The following is a 21564-nucleotide window of genomic DNA, read 5'->3' as shown; positions in this document are numbered from 1 at the left end:
GGGTGCCGAATGAGAACTGAATATTATTCATGTTATTTTTTGCATATTGTCTTTAACTTTTAACCGTTATATAGTGGGGAGGGTGTCGTATCTAGTTGATACTTTGAAAACATTGATAGTGTTTGTTGTATGCAAAATGCCACCAACTCTATCTTACTTTGCATGTGCAACAGGTGAAAAGTCAAATTAACATAAAAATAATACAGTCAGTTATGTTTATAAGTAATTTCAGTCTCATAAAAAATAAACTCAACAGTCATATTTGTCTTCAGTTGATTAATGTATGGTTCTAAAACGTGAGCGCTTCGTTAAGGCGAGGAAGATTCGTCAAATGTTCTTTATGGCTATTGTTTAAGCATAGGCTTTTGTACCCTGTTTAACTGACTGTACATCAAACAATGGGTCTCTTAACCCTTTTGCTGCTCCGAACGTGTATATTCGCAAAAATAGTTGATGCCCTATTCGCTCCGAGGGAGTATTTTCGCAGCTTTTTTTTATATTTATTACTGCTCAATTACCTACGTTTAAACATCTGTGAACGTGTTTTAACCTGCGAAGTTAACATTGTACAATAGAATCAGTACTTATATATTGTTAAAGTTCCCTGCTCTATATGACTAATTTCGCCTAGTATTATTTTAGGTAAGGTGATGTAAGCACACATTTTTGAAATAAATTTTCTTTGTTATTTTAGTAATTATTCTTCGTTTCACCCCCTTTGCGAATATTCTTATTTATAACAAAGATCATGCGTTTTGGCCATCCATAGGGGGGGGGGAGTAAAATAAAAGCAGGATGTCCCTGAATGAGGTAGGAAGAGGTTGTAAGGAAGGAAAGATTTAAAGGAAACTGGAACTTCATGGGTAAAATGTTTTGAATAGGTTGGGGTGTAGGAGGAAGTGTTGGCCTCAGGCGGCTTGGTGCTGCAGTGAGTTGTTAGTAGGAGTATCAGTAGTATTGTACCAAGGACGTCAAAATAAAAATGTTTTTGTCCCCCTGGACCCATTTTAGTATCACATTTTCGTCATTGTTGGCACGCTGAACCTGAAAATAAATAAATAGTACTAAGTAATCAAATTTGACAACGCTTTTTGTCCGTAAAAATTCAAACAGCTCTTTATTCCCAAAGACAACTACACCTTCAAGGGAAAGCTACGCCTTTTTAGATTTTTGGTGCCATTATTTTATCATTTTTTTCTGATACTTCATCCGTCTTTTTTATTTCAAGGTTGGCGCCGGATTTAATTTTTTTTAATTCCTGTATTTTCCAAATTTTTTTAATATACATGTATTGTTTCTGCCATATGATACCGTGTCCATCATGATTCAAAAGTGACAGTCGTCACCGTTGTCGCTGTTATCAGCGTCTTCGTTGCCAACATCTTTATGGACTTTTTAACTGGTAGCTTCCGCAAGCTTCTCCTGGTACCTACTCTATCCATCTTGTATGATTTAGTGTTGTCACGACTTGGTATCCCTTGTCCAGTAGTCCTGTGACAGTCCTGTAACCGAATTTTGCATAGCCTGTATTTTGTATGGTTCGGGTTTCTTTGAATTGATTTTTGCCCATGTTGGACTTTAAGTATGTTTCAGTGTCCCTGAGCTGGGCTTGACGGGGGTTGAGTTTCGCTTCTCTTCATTCCAGTATGAAACCTAGCTCAATAAAATATGCAAAAGCTTTAAATGTATTGAACCGTCACGAGATCTATCTTAATTTCTGTTCATTTAATTTTTTTAGGTAAGATAAATTAAATAAAGAAATTTTGCTTCTAAGTTTGTGTCTGCGTACATAAAGAACGCCTTTATGTACTTTCTTTTATAAATACCGTAATGATTTTCAGTTAAGTGATAAGTTAACCTAGGCGTAAGGTTAACTCGCACGTGCATGCTGCTTTCAAAAGGGCATGTCTGTAAGATATCAGAAAAATAATCTCTACCGAATATTTTGAGAAATGGATAGTTACGTGATAGATTCATTGCCAACAACATAACACAGCACACTTCAAGACGGCACCAATAATTTAGAAATATATAATATATGGGAACCAAGTAAAAATAAAATATCTGCTTTTGATGAAATATGTATAGGCCTACTAGCAAAAAAAAAAAGACCAGACACGAGACGGATGTCTCTTCAACACGTAGGGGAATGCAGGGCGGATTCTTGTTCGACCCCATGCCCTCCATATATTTACAATAATTTCTTAAATTTTGTATTTAATTTGCCAATTCCTTCACGTACCAGCTGGAATTTTTTCTATCCTCCAAGCCCCTCCCCCCCCCCAAAAAAAAGGATGCACATGCAAAATAAAAGGAATATAATTCCGTCAAATGGGAAATGAGGTCATCTGCTTGTTTGTTTCTTACCCCTTTTCTCATGATTTAATTGCTTTTTTAGAATTGAAGAAATCCTTGCTGACCAGGAATCTGACCTCGAGGATGGTAAGGAAGAATCTGTACAGAAGACGGGAAGAAGAAAAGAGACGGCTGGTACTTGGATTGCAGAACATTCAGACGATATCGTGGATTTGTTAGACCCATCGGCTGCTCAACAAGTCACAGGTAAAAGAAAGAACCCAAAACAAATAAAACAAAATGAAGATCGATAAGATAAGAACCCAAAACAATAAAATAAACACCCAAAATAAAACAAAATGAAAATCAATAATAAAAGAATCCAAAACAATAAAATAAGAACCCAAAACAAATAAAACTAAATAAAAATCAATAAAATAAGAACCAAAACAATAAAATAAGAACCCAAAACAAGCAAAACAAAATGAAAATCAATAATATAAGAACCCAAAACAATAAAATAAGAACCCAAAACAAATAAAACAAAATGAAAATCAATAAAATAAGAACCAAAACAATAAAATAAGAACCCAAAACAAATAAAACAAAATGAAAATCAATAAATTAAAAACCCAAAACAATAAAATAATAACCAAAAACAAATTAAACAAAATAAAAATCAATAAGATAAGAACCCAAAACAAATAAAACAAAATGAAAGTCAATAAAATAAGAATCCAAAACAATAAAATAAGAACCCAAAACAAATTAAACCAAATGAAAATCAATAAGATAAGAACCCAAAACAATAAAATAAGAACCCGAGTCTTTTGTGATTTGCTCACTGTTTTTGAAATTTGTTCAACCAAATCTAAGCTTAAAAATGTTGGATTTCCTTATTGACAGGTCTCAAGTTATACAAAACACTGGGGTTCTACCATTTCGACTAACCGTCACAAGCACTAAACGTCATAACATCTGACCGTCAGAACCACTAACCGTGATAACATTGACAAAAAATTTATAAGTTTATATAATGGCAATTTCGTCAACTGCTGGGAACAACCTGGCCCATCATCTGGATAATGAAACTGGAGAGGACTTTCAATCATATCTACCCCCGTCTCTCAATTGCTCCATTTTTCTTACTCCTGAAACCCCAGATGAACTTTTACTTACAACAAACCTTTTAAAGAATGGATATTCCGAAGGGATCGATGGGTCATCGACTAATCTGATTAAGTGCATAGCACCAAATATTGTAAACCCGCTTTCCCATGTGTTCAACCTCTGTTTTAAAACCGGAAGATTTCCTTCTTGTTTCAAGTCTGCAAGAATTATCTCTTTGTATATAGGAGGAGACCCGAAGAACCCAACAAACTATAGGCCGATTTCGATCCTGTCTACTTTTGGGAAGTTGCTTGAAAAGTGCCTATATAACCGTATAGTCAGCTTTCTAATAAGATCTGAATTTTTTAGTCCGATCCAATTTGGGTTCCGGAAGTCTCACTCTACTGAGCATGCTATTATGGCAATGACTCAGTTTGTTCATGACGCCCTCGACAAAGGTGATATTCCTGCTACAATTTTTATTGACATTAAAAAGGCATTTGATACGATTTCCCATAAAATATTGCATACTAAACTTGATAACTGTGGCATAAGAGGCCCAGTTAATGACTTAGTAATGTCTTACCTAAAAAACCCAAATCAGTATGTAGACGGAGGTGATACTTCTTCCTCATCAGTATCTCAATATCAGTCAGTCGGAGTCCCACAAGGCTCTATTTTGGGTCCACTCCTATTTCTTATCTATGTTAATGATATCAGTAATAGCATCAATGATATTGGCCTTAACATATTATTTGCCGATGACACGGCATGCAGTGTCAGCAGCCCCGACTCTAGATCGTTGAAGCTTAGGTTGGAATCAGCACTGTCGAGGATTATCTTATGGTTTTCGAGAAATAAATTGACTATTAATTGTACTAAGACAAAATTCATCATCTTTTCTCGTACTGGGAAAACAGCACCGTAAATTATGATGATTAATATTCAAAGCCTACCCATTGAAATTGAAAGAGTTGATGATATTAAATATATCGGGATAATACTGGATTCAAGTTTATCATTTAAAAGACATGCAATTTATATTCGAATGAAACTGGCAAGAAATATTGGTATGATGAATCATCTGAAATTTATTCTGCCGTTTTATGCCCTGAAATCTCTTTATCATTCTCTAGTACATTCATATATAAATTACTGTCCCATTATTTTTTTGAATACTTTTAAAACTCATATTTTTCCTCTTCAGAGACAAAAAAATAAAGCTCTGCGTCTATTGAAAAATTTCCTACCTAGCCCATTTTCTTACCCTGGTAAATCGTCAACAAAAAGTATGTATCAAATTTTAAATATCCTTCCACTGGATCTTTTCTCTTCTTTCCATTCTGTTCTTTATATGATTAAACAAGTTCAAGGTCTTTTGCCTGAGTGTTTTTATTTGCATAATAGTTTTTTTCAGGATGATAATCAGGTTTTGCATACATATTGGACCCATGGCAGTTCTGCTGTCCGTCAGGCTTTAATAAAATCTGAAAGGTCCCGTTTTTCACCAAGGCATAGTATTATATATAATTGGAATAAATTTCATAGTTTTATAGATTTGAATAATTCATTGGTTAATAATAAAATTAGATTAATGAATCATTTAATTAGTAATTATTAATTGATTTATTTTTTGGGGTGGATGCTCCTCATTTCATTTTATTTATTTGGTTACTTTGATTTTTTTGCGGATTTTGTTTGTTGTTACCGTACGGAGAGTTGAAGAGCAATCTTTTTATTACGGTATCTGGAGATAGTATTAGTTATTTATTGTTGAGTGTATATAAACACACACATAAGTTATTCTCACTGTGGGTAATTAATTTGATAGTTTTGTCAAAAAATTTTTTTATTGATTAATAAAGAACTCGAACTTGAACAGTAATAAGTATATAATAGTTTAGAAACAAATTACGGCTATATATTTGCACATCAAGGGGGTGGGGGTAAAGCATAGCATATATTAAATACGTAACCTTACCTGACCTAGGTACCTTTTCCCCCGTAAACTCTGAAAAACTAAAGTTTTAAAATTTTAGATGTTATGACAGTTTGTGGTTCTGACAGATTTTTTTGTCGATGTTATGACGGATTTTGTCGATGTCCTACGGTTAGATGTTATGACGCCTTCCCTGAAGCACTCAAACATTTTGCCAGCAAAGGGTAACTTGCTGGTAAAAGAGTTTGAAAGCAATTTTTTCTATAGGTCTGTACTTTTTCTTCCATTTGTTTTAATCTAGATACAAAGATAGTTTTCAAGATCTAGGGGGAGGAGGTTATTTTGTTTTTTCGTTTTTTTCAATAATGATTCGAAATAAAAGAGATTTTTCCGTATCTAGGAGAATAGTGAGCAATAAAACCCTCCTTCAAGGCAATGAAACTCTTTATTTCTATTTAATCTCGAAACTATTACTGTGGATCTGACATACTGTGGATCAACTTGTTAGTTGAGATTGTTTTTTCTTGTTATTGGTTGAGAATTAGAGGATTGCAGCCGTCCATCACCAGACTTTTCCAGCCTTCCCCGGGTGGTTGTGTGTATATATAGTTTATTTTGTAATTATTAGTAAAATAAATAAATAAAAATAATAATTATTATGGCATAGTCTTCATGATTGCATTGAATCTAGTTGGGATTTGAGACTGCTGCGAATTCCAAAAGCAATATAATCATGATTGAAACTCCAATTGGGCATTTTTTTTTACAAATAATAATAACAACAGTAACTATTAAAAAAAATCCCCTTATTAGGGAATACCGACTGCCTGTTTGTCAATTGACTAAAATATAAAAGGAGAAATAAAAAAGTTGCGATGGAGCGTATTGAAGTTTTTTTTTGAAAACTAATTATTTGAAAAAATATACTCTATTTACTTTTTATTTTATTTTAGTTAAAGCTTTCAAAACTAATTCAATGCTAAATCTCTCCTTTTGTAAAACACATAAAAGGTTTGCTGCACTCTTATGTATTAAAACGTTGAATTTTAAAATACTTCGCATATTTTTTAATGAAACTCGGAAAAAAATTAGAGGAAAATACAATGGGTTTATCACTGAATTTCTTTTATAGTCACAAAACCTGTTGACCAAGGACAACCAAAGAAGGAGTCATTTAAAACAAATCCAGACGGGAAACTACTTATTGTTGATGGTAGCGAAGAAAGTGATGTCAGTGACAGTGATGAAGATGAGAAATCTAGCAAGAAAATTCCTCTGAAAAAGGGCAAAAGTGTCAAATCCTTCAGAAGTACAAGTAAGTGTTTAACATTATACCCCGCAACCCCCCCCCCCTCTCTCTCTCTCTCTCTCTCTCTCTCTCTCTCTCTCTCTCTCTCTCTCTCTCTCTCTCTCTCTCTCTCTCTCTCTCTCTCTCTCTCTCTCTCTCTCTCTCTCTCTCTCTCTCTCTCTCTCTCTCTCTCTCTCTCTCTCTCTCTCTCTCTCTCTCTCTCTCTCTCTCTCTCTCTCTCTCTCTCTCTCTCTCTCTCTCTCTCTCTCTCTCGCTTTTTTTTTCTTTCGTATGTGTATTTTTTCTTCCTTGCGTAGCAATGAATAACGAAGGAAGTATAAAGTAAATGTGAGATCTATGACGTAAATCGTTTTTTGTATTATTGTTGTTACTCTTTTCTAACAAACTAGCATGGTTTCATAAGAGGCGTGGATGAGCCAGTGACTTTCAGTTATGTATTTTTTTGTTGATAAATCGAATATCTTAATTCTGAGGGAAGTTAACCATCGCCGTATCCCTTTGTGGAATTACATTTATAACCCCCCCCCCTCCTCCTAAAATATGGACGGAAGTTCATCCTTTTCAATTAAGTAAAAAGTATGCATAAATTAATGCTTGTGGTAGATAGCTTCATTATAATACTCATTACCAAAAAAATAGGTTGCTTGAGATAGTTATTTTGAGCTTAGGAGAGCGTTGAAATTTGCTAACGACCTATCCTGAATAAAACTTATGCTGGAAGCTAATTAAATAGAGCATTTTTGAATTTCAGCTCACACAATCAAATTACGATTACAGGTTTATGACTTAGGATTTAAATGTGCTTCTTATTCTGTTGTTTACATTTTTTTTTTTTTTCACTTTTTTACACTGCTAATTTTTGGTCATTTCCGAATCCTGGGAAAATTATTTCTGTATACAGAGTATGTCTGTTAAGATGCTACTAAGGCTTGATGTGTATTCTACTCATCAAGCCTTATTATCTAGATATCTGTCTAAAGATTTTGCCAGTCTATGAGGGTTGTTGGAGAAGGAGACCCCGTTTTGAAAATAAGTAATAATAAAAAGTTTATTAGCAGTTTTCACTATCTGAGCTCTCATTGAGACTTTTTTTTAATTTTAAATACCTCTTTTGTAATTAAACTTAAAATCATATTATTATTTATAATATTTAATATAATTTATGTGTATAATATTATTATTTATATTTTTTATATTTTACTGCATCTGTGAGTATTTCTCCTATAATACAATTAAATTATTATTCATATTATATTATTTGTTTGTACAGGTACACTAGATATTGCCGAAACCGTGCCCACACTGGCTCCTATCCAAATGGGAAAGTGCTATTAGAATCATCTTAATATTTGTAACTTTTAGATACTACTATAATTTATATAATTTATATGTATAATACCATTATTCATATCGTTTATATTATACATATGACTATTATCGTTTATTATACGATTAAATTATTATCTATATTATATTATTTGTTTATTCAGGTACGCTAGATGTTGCCGAAACGGTGTCCGCGTTGGCTGCTATGAAAATGGGAAAGAGGAAACGTGTTGATTCAGCTGAAGACCTCCGTTCAGTCTCAGGAGATATGAGATATAAAGGTGAATTTTTTTCGCCTTCTTCTTTTCTTGACTGATTGTTGTTTATTTTTTTTACGGCGTATACGTACAATTTTCTACATTCACTTGGAAAGGATTCAACTCCCTTCCTCCCCGCAATTACATCCATGGATTTTACACTTTTCATATCAGTTGTATAACTGTCCTGTTTTTGATAAGTTTTGCCAAACACGACTTCCTCCCCAAATCATAAGTTTCTCAACAATAAATTCATGCATACATGACTGGCTATTTAGATCATTTGTCTTTTGAAAAAATACCAGACGGTATTGGCAGAAAACCATCTGCAACTATCTTTTATTTTTTGTCCTTTTTTCTACTTTTATAACAGTTTATTTCAAAAACTGAAACAACTCTTGTTCATGTAGAATAAGACCGAGTCCGCGGCGACTTTGGAAATCTGCGGCCCTTTTTTGGCTAAGTAAGGTTTACCAATGAATTTGCTAATAATAGCACTCTCCGTGTGATGTTGTATCGGGTGTCAAGTGAGCTTTGTCAATATGGTCTCGTGGCCTTTTCAGTCTTAGAATTTGCTCTAGATTTTCTTTTTAAAGAAAGACTACATATCCTTTTCACTACATTTCCTATACTTAACATGCCCTTAAGAATACCAAAAAAATGAAGAAGGGAACAAAGCCTGTCGGATAGGAGACTAAAAGTGCCACCACTACGTAAATTTGAAGCTTTTGTAGCGTACACCCTTTTCTTAGGATCGAAAAAAAATACTCCCCCCTCCCTCCTTAAAATTGGCAGTTCCTTTGGTAAACATACGTTTATTTTTGCAAGAAGACTATCAAATATGAAGATAAAGGTAAGTAAAGCAACTTTTAAAAATGCTAATTGAACAATGGCCCATAATGCACCAACGTAATTGGTCCAAATTTCCTGTTATGCCCTCGTGACCCTATGCCCTTAGTCTATAAATGTACTCTCCTTTATGAAGAAGGCGAGTACAATTATAACGCGTTTTTCAGATTTTGACATGATGAAATTGATAGAAGTTAGCCTTCTTTATGAGCGTTCAGGTCACTAAGAGGGAATTCGAGTGGGGGAGGAGCTTCCAAACCATGCCCCTCCCTCTTGCTCATAATTTTACCAACATATATTAGAGTATGGGATTTATTTTTAGAAAGAAAGCGACCATTACATTCCACGTGCCTACCTCATGCTGTAATGCAACTTTTGCTTGCTAAATCGAATTTCAAGTAACCTTATGTAGAAAATATGCATTTTAGCAGTCAATTTCTGATTATGTGTTGTGAAGGCCAGGAAATTTTTAGTGACTTTCTTCGCTCGTAATTGTTCTGAAATTAAGAATGACGTTGTTAAAATCTCGTATTTAAAATTAAAAAATAAGCACTACAAATATTACAATTGTTCTGTAGGTGGTAAAACTGTACCAATAGGATTGGGCCCTCATCCATTTAAGGCAAGTGTCCTTCTAACAAAATGAAGTGCAGTGGCATATCCAAGAAATATGAAACCTGACCAACTGATTAGAATGTTAACTACTACTAACAACTCACCGCAACACCAAGCCGCCTGAGGCTAACACAGCTACGCACGCTCCACCTCCATCCCAATCTATTCAAAGCCTCCCTTTTTACAACCTCACATGAAGTTCCCATTTCATTTAAATCTTTCTTTATGACGTCATCCCTTCCCAGACGAGGACGACCTGCTTTCCGTTTAGCCCTAGACAGTTGGTCGAAAAGAACAATCTTCGGCAATCTGTCATCTTTTATCCGCACAACGTGCCATAGGCACCTCAACCTTTCTTTCACTATAGCCCCAAAGAGCGGTATTGAACCCCATTTTTTGTACAGCCTATTGTTTGAATACGGTCAGTCAGCCGGGTGCCCAGAACAAAAGATTGTTAAAAAAGCTTAAAATCAGGTTTTTATTGTGTGTATGTTGTGATATCCGTTTTTTCTAGTTTATTATATTTGTCAAAATTTCCTTACATCTTCATCATGTTTTTACTCTAATACCTAATTCTCTATAAAGTTTTTTTTATCTTTCTAATGCAGGTTGAATTAAACAACGTATCAATATTTACTCTGGTGACGTCGAGTTTTTTTTAAAACAAATTTAAAACAAAATTATCATAAACCAAGTTAGGTCAAATCAAAAAGATTTTAACATCAACTGATCTCTGACGATTTTGTTTCCTGATCAACTATGCAGAAATGCAACAGCAATGGGAATGCGAACCCGTAGTATAAAGTTGTCTAATTCAGGTTAATTTGAATCAAAATCAAATTTTTTGCAGCTTTTTTATCCAAAACACCAAAAGTAACAAGGAGAAAACAAAAAGACAAAAAGTATTAATTCTACTGAAAATATAGTTATATTTCTGAAATAACCATACAAACTGCCAACCTGCGATACAAGCTTTTATTAACAGCTTAGAAAAAAAAGTGGATGGTATTTTTGTTTCATTCAAAAAATATCATTGTTGCTCATTGATCAAAAGATCGTTATTCATATTGATCATTATTTATTATTCATATTGATCAAAAGATCATTATTGTGAATTCTTCTGTTATCGGACACTTTCCACTTTTTGTGAATTTACTTAAATGATGCATTTGAAATTTGCATGGAAACTATGAACTCTAACAATTGTGAACTTTTTTGGCCCAACAATTAAATTCAGGGATTCCAAGAGAATTTTGTATAGTGGATGACAATACGCAATCTGTTTTCGCATGAAATTTTTATATCTGTTTATTTACGAATTTAGTTTTTTTTGTGTCTTACTATTTTTTTTAATTTAGATTGAATTGAATCAAGTTTGTTCTGGTGCCTATAATTTGTTCTGGTATCATTTTATTCTATCCTTTTTTTCCTTTTTTTTAACTTCTGTTTATGCGTATTTGTCTTGGCAATGCAATTCTCGCCAAAACATTGTCGTTTTTATATTCATTTTTTCTTGATTGATTTTGATAGTCTTTTGACACATAACTATTTGTTAATATTTATTTGATATCATTCATTAGTAACCTAATCTAAGATTCTGAATCAACTGTTATTATTATTTATTTGTAATTAATTATTTGTTATTGTTTGTGTTCTATGAAAACGGTTGCCAAACTATTAGAGGCAGTTTGCATTACTATAGATGTCGAAGAGACCACAATATTAACCCTTTTTACGTACTAGATGAATTTAAGTGTTAAAACTGTTGTTATCTGCCATTTTAGACTGAAATTAGTTACAAATAAGGAATGATAATTTAGTTCTGTAGTACACCCAATGTGAGTATTTTATTCGTTCCGAGTTTCCTCTGTAACTCTCGTTTATGCTTAGTTGTTTTGGATATCCTCCTTAGGTTTGGATTTTTTTTTTTTTTGTTCATTAAAAAAATCATAATGAATAATGTTGCCCACGTCACTTGATTTTGAACCATACCTATTTTTTTATCTACGTTTAAAAGGATGAAAAGGATGATCCTTGCCTTCCTTCTCTATTTTTGTGAACTGGTACCCCTACGTTTTCGGTTGAAAATAATAAAAAATAAATGATCATTTAGTTCTAGAGCACGCCCAGTGTGAGCGTTTTATTCTTTCCAGGTTTCCTTTGTAACTTCCGTTTATGGGCATTTGTCTTGGCAATGTCGTTCTCGCCTTAACATTGCCATTTGTATAAATTTTAAATTTTGACTTTAATAGCTTTGATACACAAAACTTTTAGATTTTCTTTTTTTCTAGGCTACTCGTTTTTACCTCATTTTTAGACATTTATTTACACTAATATACATATACACTATTATAATAATGCCATTTGGCTTGTTCTAATTAAATGTAATATTATATTTTAGCTGGTGGCTCGGGTATTCATAGACGTTTAGAACAGCCATCAAAGAAAACGAGGAAGGACAAGGAAGAGAAGAAACCACTTAGGAAAGGAAAAGGGGATGTCAAAACAGGAAAATATGATCCCTTTGCCTATTTACCCCTTCAAAAGGGGGCATTAAATAAAAGGTAAATTTATTGTTAATCTTTTTATCATGTCTATTAATTGCCTACATTCACTTCAGTTCGGTTCTGTTTTTTATATAAATTATATCTGTACGTTCACAGCATAACCACAATCAGATTAATAAAAAAAGAAGAAAATTAAAAAAATTCAGTTCTAATGAAACAATAAAACCTTCATTCAGTTCAGTTGAACGTTAAAGTTAAATCAGTAAATTCAGAACACTTACAATCAAACCAATTAAAAAGAGGAATATCAAATTAACTACGTTCCAATCAATCTAATTGGAACTATATTTAATTCAGTTCAGTATATTTTAAAAGTTAAACCAGTACATTCACCGCACATTCACAATCAGAACACTAATGAAACTACGATTCAGAAATTAGATTGAGAATAAATTGTATCGATGGCTACGGATGAAGCCAGTCTATTAATTCTATTTATATTAAGGTCGTGCGGTACTTTAACATCAGTTTCCGAGACTCAGCTCATTGTCTGCGTTTTGTGTGTTGACCGTCTTAAATATAAAGAATCCATGAGTGAATTCCCCAAGGAACTGGAGAAGTTACTTGGTTGAACTGGAGAAGTTGACGAGGAACTGGAGAAGTTCCTCGCCATTATCAAGAGCTATTTAGTATCTGTGGTTTGACTTTGAAATCTGATTGAAAAGGCTATGAAATTTTACGTCTTTCTTGTCGGAAAGCTTGCCAATGAAAGCGGGTATCACTACAGGGAACTCCCAAAGTTGCCGAATTGCTCAAATGATAAATCCTTTGAGCTGGTTTTTAGCATTACCTAGCGGGTTTGTTAGAAGATTCTTAGGGGCTATCCTTTCCTGAACTTTAAAAAGAGAATTCTGTTCCATTTAATATAAATAAATAAATAAATTCGCGCTTTCCGATCATGTAAGTTTTATTAAAGCTGAATATCTCTATTACCGGCACAGAACGGTAGAACTTAATTCTTTATTCTAAGATTCCGGGAAATTATGTATCGACTTTTACTTTCTGTCGTCTATTCAGATATCTTATACAAGCTCTGCAAGCTATGAGAAGACGGCCCAATCAATTCTAAAAATTTTTGCCACACAAGCTAAAAAGTTCATAATGGACGAGATAGGGTGATCTTGTAAGTACTGCATGGCCTTAATACGCCTCATTAATCTTTTTCTACAATATGAGGAAATGTGTACAAAAGCCCTTTTTATTAAATTATCATAGTCTCTCTTTAAAGCTATGTTTTTTTTATGTCAATTGCTAGCGTCAAAAAATTTTATATTCGAAGCCAAAAAGGATGGCCAAAATTGTGTTTTATTTTTAGACTAAAGAGAATGTCCACTTTTTGTTGGTGTAGCCTTTTTTCGTCTTCGGTTTTTTTGTTCGTCACGTTCGTCAAGGGTGGTATCAGAAACCTAGTTATACTATCCAAATTGTCTTCGCTATCATTGTTGTAGCCCAAACCTAAGGGTTAATCTCATATTTCTCCAAAAATAAATTATCGCCCTTCTTAGCGTCCTCTTAGTGATGAATTTCTTCTTTTTTCCCTCTGCATTTTCTATGGAATGATTCTTTTCTTCAAGATGCGAGGAAGTGATCCCTATGAAGTGCGTGGCCTTAATGGAATTCCACGGTTAGATTGATGAGCGAACTGACTAAGGAACTTAATACGCTTACAAGAGATGAAAGAAGAACAAAATAAAAATAAAGTCAAAATCAATAACATAACAATGTAATAATTAATAACTTCAAATACTAATAAACAAAAGCTTACAAAATTATATAAAATGTTTAATTATAAAATAAGTGACTCAAATACAAAACCAAGTAAATAGCATAAGAATATATTTAACGAATTCAAGGGTATTCGTCAAATTCCGTTTTCACGAGAAACTTGCATCCAACTGTGCTACAACTGAGCTCCAGCGTTGTTGTTAAAACGATGTTTCTACGGACAATTGTGCTACCAATAAGCCTATATTTTTCTGCATAAATTCCATCATTGTTCTGCAGGAGATTGTTGGCTACTAATCGAGAGACATTAATTTATTTTGACGACAAACAATATGAAACACTCATGGGCTCAACACTCAACGGCAATTATCAAGATTAGAGTATAGCATATTAAACAGAAACTATTGAGTCTAAACGACTCAAAATTAAAAACAGTACGACGATTTTCTTTGAAACGTCCCATCGGTGACGAACTGTCTCTAAGTTAACGGCACACGAAACTCGTTTTCCTTTCATTTTATCAGGCTTCCATCTGGATTTTTGCCAACTTCTGAGTGTCTTCTTAGACCCCATTGGCAAGGATAGGAGAGCGTGTCAGAAGGCTAAAAGTGTTGTAATAAAATAAGACTAGGTGACTCAACTCAATCCCCGTCTAAATTTGGGAGGTTCCCAAGAGGTTAGGTTGAGAGGTTAGGCTCCAGCTTACTGATTATATCTTTTTGGAAATCTTCTGGCAAAGACTTTTACCTCTTTGTGTTTGCGCTGGCAGCGGGAGCAAGTGAATTAGCACCACTCTTTTTCGTTTCAGAGCCTCCTTTGAGTATGCACCCAGAGATCGAAGGAACCCTCACAGTCCCAAAAACAACATTTGTTTTTTTTCTGTTTTTTGTTTACCATGTCTGCCAATCTTTTCCTGATGCTATCAGAAAAACCCTTATGTCCCAGCTCCTCTCAATTTTTTCATGCGTAAAATCAATAATAGCGCCATTCTCTCGCTACCTTTGCCAAAATATGCTGAGGGTCATTTCATTCAGACACCATAAAGACGTCCTGCTTCCGCCCCTAAGCCAGCAACAGTAATTGAAGTCAAATTTTTCTGAATGGGGTATTGATAAACTGATTCGCCATACCTTGACATACTTGTCGTGCTCTGACAAGTTTCTCAATTTGAACAGTACCGACACAAATCGTAATTAATGAGTTTAGTTTTTAATGTCTATGATGGAAAATGGTTCCTTCTTTTAATTAGCTTTTTAACCCTAAAAGATACCCTACTCTCTGAACACTCATCGCAACTTCACGTGTCGTATTCTGCCTTCAGCTGAGCAGAACAAAGGCTCTAGGATGTGGTTTCTGCCAGTGACCTTGTGCTCTTGCTAGAGGAGCAGTTAAATGTTATATAGCTCTACGTTGCGGTCGCTGCAGTTAAACTAATAAGGAAAGCGATATAAGACTGCTTTTCGTCTAGGGGACATCAAAAATCAGAAATTTACTGAAGATTGAAAAGACTGATTGTCCCAAGGTCATACCACTGGAGGTTATGAATATGCGATATGATAATGAAACTATAATTTCTAGAAGTTCTTGTTCCTGTTTTAACTTAGTTGGTTAAAGAAATGTTGGTATTGGGTATTCGAGTCGGAAAACAAATCTTATCCAAAAACTATATAGATAGATAGATAGTTTATTTTAGCCCACCAATAAAACAAAAACATGGCGGAGTAAGGAAAAACAAAAGAAAAAAAACATTACTTCAAAAATAAACGATTAAATTATATACACTATATACATTCACAGCTCGTACATGACGTGCAACGGAAGGAAATCGTAAAGGTGCTCCAGTGCACCTTTTCTAGCATTGGTTTCGTGCGTTACCACAACTTCACGAGGCTCTGGAATAAGATACTTGTCCAAGAGAAATTTATTTCTCTCGAACAGCGGTACTCATAACAGAAATTTTAAATATTTGCAGAACGCAGATCTAGCCTTTAGTCACTCTGTTTCCGTAAACCATTCCCATACAGGGGACAGGTAAAGAATATGTGGGAGTGCCACCGCTCTATATAGCCTCGCCAGAATTTGCCGATTGTATGAATACTTCAGGGGAGCCAGTTTAGCATAGCTAATTCGTAGGTTTGACATAAGGGTGTCAAGGCAAAGAATTCTAGTTGCTTTCTTATCTCGACCGTACAAAAGACCTAAGTATTTAAGCGACGAAGACGGTGCAATAGTAGCGCTGTCTACTGAAACAGTTGGTTCTGGTGCATCCCGTTTCGTTGAGCTGAAAACCAGAAATTCAGTTTTCTTACCATTAACTTGCAGACCAATAGCTCTATAGCCAGATACAAGCTTATCTAAATTATCCTGCAATAGACTCAGAGAAAAACATAAGTAAATCATCGGCATAGCTTATTAGACTCAGATCACAAAGATCAAGGCTAAGCCCACCAGAGATTTGTTTTGTAACCTTAGAAGTCAAAGTGTTAAATAATATCGGACTTAGAACTGAGCCTTGTCGAAGCCCTCTATTTAGTTTAACTGGCGCACTAAGTCTTTCAAGGCCGAATTTCACTCTTATATAGCTATTAGAGTACCAATAGGATAACTTAGCTACTATATGGGTGTTCACGCCAGCATCTAGCAGGGTCTGGAAGACGGCGGACTGGATGACTGAGTCAAATGCAGCAGAAATTTCGACACTACATACATACACGGACAACCCGAGTAGTTCAGCCTTAGCAAGAATACACTTTAGAAGTCTATGGGCAAAAGCACAGCTGAGATATTTTCGAAATCCAAACTGTCTTTGGTCTATAACACATTTTGATGCAATTTCGCTAAGAACTAATCTTTCCAACACTTGGATCAGCGTACTGGAGACAGTAATAGGCCTATAGCTTCCACACTCATTCGCGTTTTTCCTTTCTTGAGGATATTTGTAACAACCCCGGTACAGAACGAGTTAGGAACGGTCGCACTAACTATACACATCTGAAAGAGTAGTTGCATATGCTGAAGCAAAAGCGGGGAACCATTGCGTAGATGATTACCACTAACACCATCAAGACCGGGAGCCTTGTTACCCTTTAACTGGCTAACAGCCCTTGAAACATTATTTTTAGAAACCACAAAATATTTTCTCTGTTTCAGAAGCGAATCAAGACGTGATTTTAACGATTCATCATATTCTTTTTCCAAAGGAATATTTTTTGACCCGAAAACCTTCGAATAATGTTCTAACCACTGTTCTTCAGGTACTGTGGCACAATGCTTTGGCTGCACTCTACTACTTGAAAACTTTTTCCACATATTTTGCGGGTCGCGGATAGCCTCTTTCGAAGCAGTTTCTGCTTCCTCCACTTTAAGCTCATCCACACATGCTTTGTATTCTCTTTTTGTTTTACAAAAGAGATTGAAAACAGTACCTGACCTAGGCTTGCCGGATTCGCGCCACACTGAGTACCACATCTTAGACCTCCTTTTAGCATGATTCACGTAAGGATGGTCGCTCCATCCCCTTTTCCTAGTACCTTTCTTAATAACTGCACTAGGTACAGATGCAGACTCAGCAACTTTTAGCGCGTGGGTGATTTCAGCACAATATGTGTTGAGTGCGATTTTTTCATCACACCCATTGACCAGAAGCTGAAATGGAACTTTTATTTTGCCCAAAATTTCGTCACACGTCGATTGATACAGATCAATATTAATCTTTTTCCACTCGCGTCTTTCTATGTAACCTCGATTTCTTGATTTCACTGCGCGACTAAAAGGAACACGGAACTTGAGACCAAGATTGTCACTTGCTGTATGCTCTGAATCCACCTGTATAGGCAAGGGGATAGTGAAGTTTGAAAAGACGTGATTAATATTGCTTGTGCTTCCTGAGTTGTGAATGAACGTAAAGTTTTGATCTTTAGTGTAAAGAGTACATTCACTCGGAATACATGTCATAAGAACGTATTGTAACTTTCTTTTCAAGAGAGGGTCACACTAGAAGTCACCGCAGACTAAAATTTGCGAATTCCCCAGTTTGCGGAGGAGTCTTCCGAGTCGACCACAAGCCTCGGCATACCGTTTTTCACTGAGGTCCGTGTTCATGTTAGTTGGTAGGTAGACATTGACCAGCGTGAAAGCACTGGGGCCAGGGAACTCAAGCGCTAGTTAGAACTCATACAACTCCATTTTACGACGGTCGATATTCTGGTTAATGAATATCGCACGTCTGCCACTAGGGCGGCCCCTGGCAATGGAGTACATAGCCTCATGAAGGTGCACAGATTTATTAGGAATTGACTGAATTATTCAAAATTTATCGGCCGTTAACAAGTGTTCTTGGACGCAAATAATATTTTATGCTCTGTACAAGTTTATCAAATAGTCCAGTTTGGCAGAATTATGGCCGTAAACATTGCGGCAAAATATAGATATTTCGTTCAGTTTTGGGTTTCAGGATAAGCTTTCTGTATTGCTCGTCGGACTGCTGGGCACTGCAGACTAAAGCTAGGGTGACCATTATAAGGCTCCGGGCACAAAGCGCATTTCACTGTTTGAGAACGGCAGGAGCTCTCTCTTCTGTTCTCATGGGAACCAGCACATCTGGAACAACGCATGGTACTGGTGCAGTCTTTAGCAAGATGATCAAATGACTGACACTTGAAACACCGCTTGGGAATTTGTCTGAATGGCAAGACTTTGATGTGAGTATAACCAATGAATAACCCACATTTGATTGCTGCATTTCGGGAGTCGGCGTCACTGAAGGTAAGTTTGACTGTCTCAGATTGTCCAAACCGCTTGGCACTGACTAGCTTGGGGTTAACAGAGACAACATCATCTTCTGTTGTGGCAAGAGGCACGAACTTAGCGATCACAAAGAACTTTTCCTCACGAAAAGAAGAACATATGTCAGGGAAGGACTTCAGGGAGTTGGCGAGTGAAGCTGCCGACTTGGGGCTTTTCATGTAAGCAACCAGACCGGACTTGGTCAGTTGTATATGATCTATGCCTCCATCACTATCATGTCTTTCAATAAACAGCTTCTGCTTGGAACAGGAGTCAATTTCTGTGGTGGGTACATTGGTGATGAAAACCCGATGTAAAGCTTTCGCAGGCTGTGGGAGGGGGGGGGGGGCCAAACACTCTGAGATGGAAGCACAGATTTGCACTGTTCCATAACACTGTCAATCTTATCCGTGCATTCGTTAACTTTCACACACAAGGTTGTAAAAGTGTCTTGTGGAATTTTCGGTACTTCGGAAAATTTCCAAATGGTGAACCGTGTCTTAAATTCAGCTACAGAGCTCAATAGTTTCACAGTATTATACATATCACTGGCTAGTGTTTCTCTCGAAGCTTGACTACGCCTTTCTTTCACATACTGCTCACCAAAACTGTCTGCTATCTCGTTCAGTTTTTCATGGTTTTCTCGAAGAATCTCCCTCGTAAAAAATTTCACGGCTGGAATCACGTCTGCATCTGTCGTTACGCTCTATTAATATCGCAACGCCATTTCTATAAAGTTCCATACCGGCGTATAAACATAACTGTAGTCAGCCATGCTGACGTGCCGTAACTATTCCACAATCAGTCCTTCAGCAAGTACAAATCGTTATCCGTAGGGCAGGTTAATAATTATCCAAGAATTTCTATTTCAAGTGCACGCGCCGAGCGCTGAATGAATACAAACAAAATGAAGGAACAAGGGAAGTGTAAGGACCCCCTCAACTGTTCCCCGCAATTTACGGGTAACTTAATACCGGCGGGTACAATACGTCGCTTGCGGGAGGTTCCTTCCCCTCTTCTGCTAGTTCCCATTACGCTTATTAACAATGAGGAATCAAAAATGGCTTTTTTTTTTGTTTTTTTTTTTTTAAATCTGGTAGTCGTTTTGGATGAGTTGACAACACTGCTTTCCGCCAAAATTCAAAACTTATTCCAAGCGCGTTTCCGGCGAGATAAATCTGAATCTACAGTCTATTGGATGGTGATATAATTTCAAGAAATGGATTGTCTTTAATAAGACAGGTATATCTTTCACCCTCTTGACCAAAAACGAAAGTCGGGTATTTCTAATACCAGGTAAATCAGGAAATTTTTGATTGCTCACAGACAAGTAAACTTCGCTCTGCCAGCGTTGCCAAGGTATATAAACTCTATGCATCCTCGTTTAGAGCATGAAATAGTAAATGATTTATTCAGGATAGACTTTTATATGCTTTCTTAAAGGGACGTCAATTAGAGGGGGGTGGGCAATTGATCTTCCCCTTCCCCATTTTGATAATTTCCGCTCCTAGATTTTAAAAATTTCCTTCTCTTGTATCTTAATTAAATTGAAAAACAATAACCTCTATCCCCCCCTCTATTTTTGTGAATTCGCGCCCTTTCTTTTTTTTCAACAGATCCTTCTCAGGTACAAAGGTCCTTGTCTCGGTCCTGTAGCAGCTCGAATCTAACCCTGGGTCAGGTTTTTCCAGGTAAAGATTTATCCATCACAGGACTTTGGAATGGTTAAAAATTCTCCTCTAAACGTATTTTTAAACATTTTCTTTTTTCAGGAAAAAAGCCAAATATGCTGGTCAATTCAAGAATATTGTTTCATCTGCAAAAAAAGGAGCTGATAGTGGAAGAAAGAAATCGAAAAAAGTGAAAAGGCTGTAGAAAACATTATAAAGAATAAATTAAAATCGTCACTAAAACTGTTCTTATTCTTCAGAAGATACTAGTTCGGATAAAAAAAAATCAAGTGTTGTCTAATATATGTACTTAATTTTATCTCTACTAATATCTTTTGAATTGATATGAAATAATAATTATCTCTAGATTAGTTGCGTTAATTTGTTTTTACCCTGTGGTTAAGTTTTTTACCCTCGTGGAGAGAAGGAAGATAATGGTTAAAATAAAAAAAAAATCATAGTTGTTCTTTAACCGATCATCTGACATATAAAATTTAGTAACAGCCAATGTTTCTAGCGAAAGTAACAAAAAAAATCACAACAATGATTGATCTGCTTCACTTAATGCTCACAAAATCCTTTAATGTGTGATCAAGGTATGGGTCAAGTTTTATAGTGTTAATATATCACAAGCCTAGATCAGTCGAATTTGCGTTTCGGGGTCAAAACTGAATGAAAAAGTAAACACATAAAAAGAAGGTCAATAGATTAAGAAGGGATAAGGGTTTGCCATCAAAAAACGTAAAATAGTTTAAAACAATAAGTCGTACAGAATTTTCCAAAGAATAGACTAACACAGAATGGATTACCGTTGGAAGCTGAATTACGGTTAAACAGTTGCCGAATACAGCAGAAAAACTGTTGCAGTTACGTTTAAGTAATTATAGTAATGTCTATGAATATTCATGATCACTCTAATGTGCGATCAAAGTAATTTTGATCTCCCCTGACCCTTTTCTATATTTATCTGAAGGCTCATAGAGATTTAGGCTCAACTTTTGCGGAATGATAAGATTTACTGAATAATTCAATAATGGACTTAAACAATGGCGAGAATGTTAAGACAATTTAATTGACACAGATAATTAAACCTCACTCTCTCTCGAAGAGAGGTTGA

At 35.5% G+C, this 21564-nt stretch overlaps 1 protein-coding gene across 1 annotated transcript; it reads left to right on the top strand.

Annotated features, from left to right (window-relative positions):
* The first annotated feature begins 279 nt into the window (after positions 1 to 279).
* On the top strand, positions 280 to 20693 carry LOC148952668 (RRP12-like protein). The gene is made up of 6 exons (XM_089087330.1): positions 280 to 296; positions 2399 to 2562; positions 6477 to 6659; positions 8144 to 8260; positions 12102 to 12264; positions 20550 to 20693. Exons 1-6 carry the CDS (start codon positions 280 to 282, stop codon positions 20650 to 20652), a joined length of 747 nt encoding a protein of 248 aa, XP_088943456.1. The 3' UTR covers positions 20653 to 20693.
* Positions 20694 to 21564: the final 871 nt, after the last annotated feature.

The sequence above is a fragment of the Artemia sp. Qi Xiang Cuo genome, chromosome 4, assembly GCF_049724085.1.
Source record: "Artemia sp. Qi Xiang Cuo chromosome 4, ASM4972408v1, whole genome shotgun sequence".
Lineage (NCBI taxonomy): Eukaryota > Metazoa > Arthropoda > Branchiopoda > Anostraca > Artemiidae > Artemia > Artemia sp. Qi Xiang Cuo.
This window is presented reverse-complemented; position numbering and strand designations above follow the sequence as displayed.

Excerpts from the sequence above, each read along its gene's own strand:
- LOC148952668 (XM_089087330.1), top strand. Across the intron at positions 2,563-6,476 it reads GGCTGCTCAACAAGTCACAG|TCACAAAACCTGTTGACCAA; the intron begins GTAAAAGAAAGA and ends TTTCTTTTATAG. Across the intron at positions 8,261-12,101 it reads AGGAGATATGAGATATAAAG|CTGGTGGCTCGGGTATTCAT; the intron begins GTGAATTTTTTT and ends ATTATATTTTAG.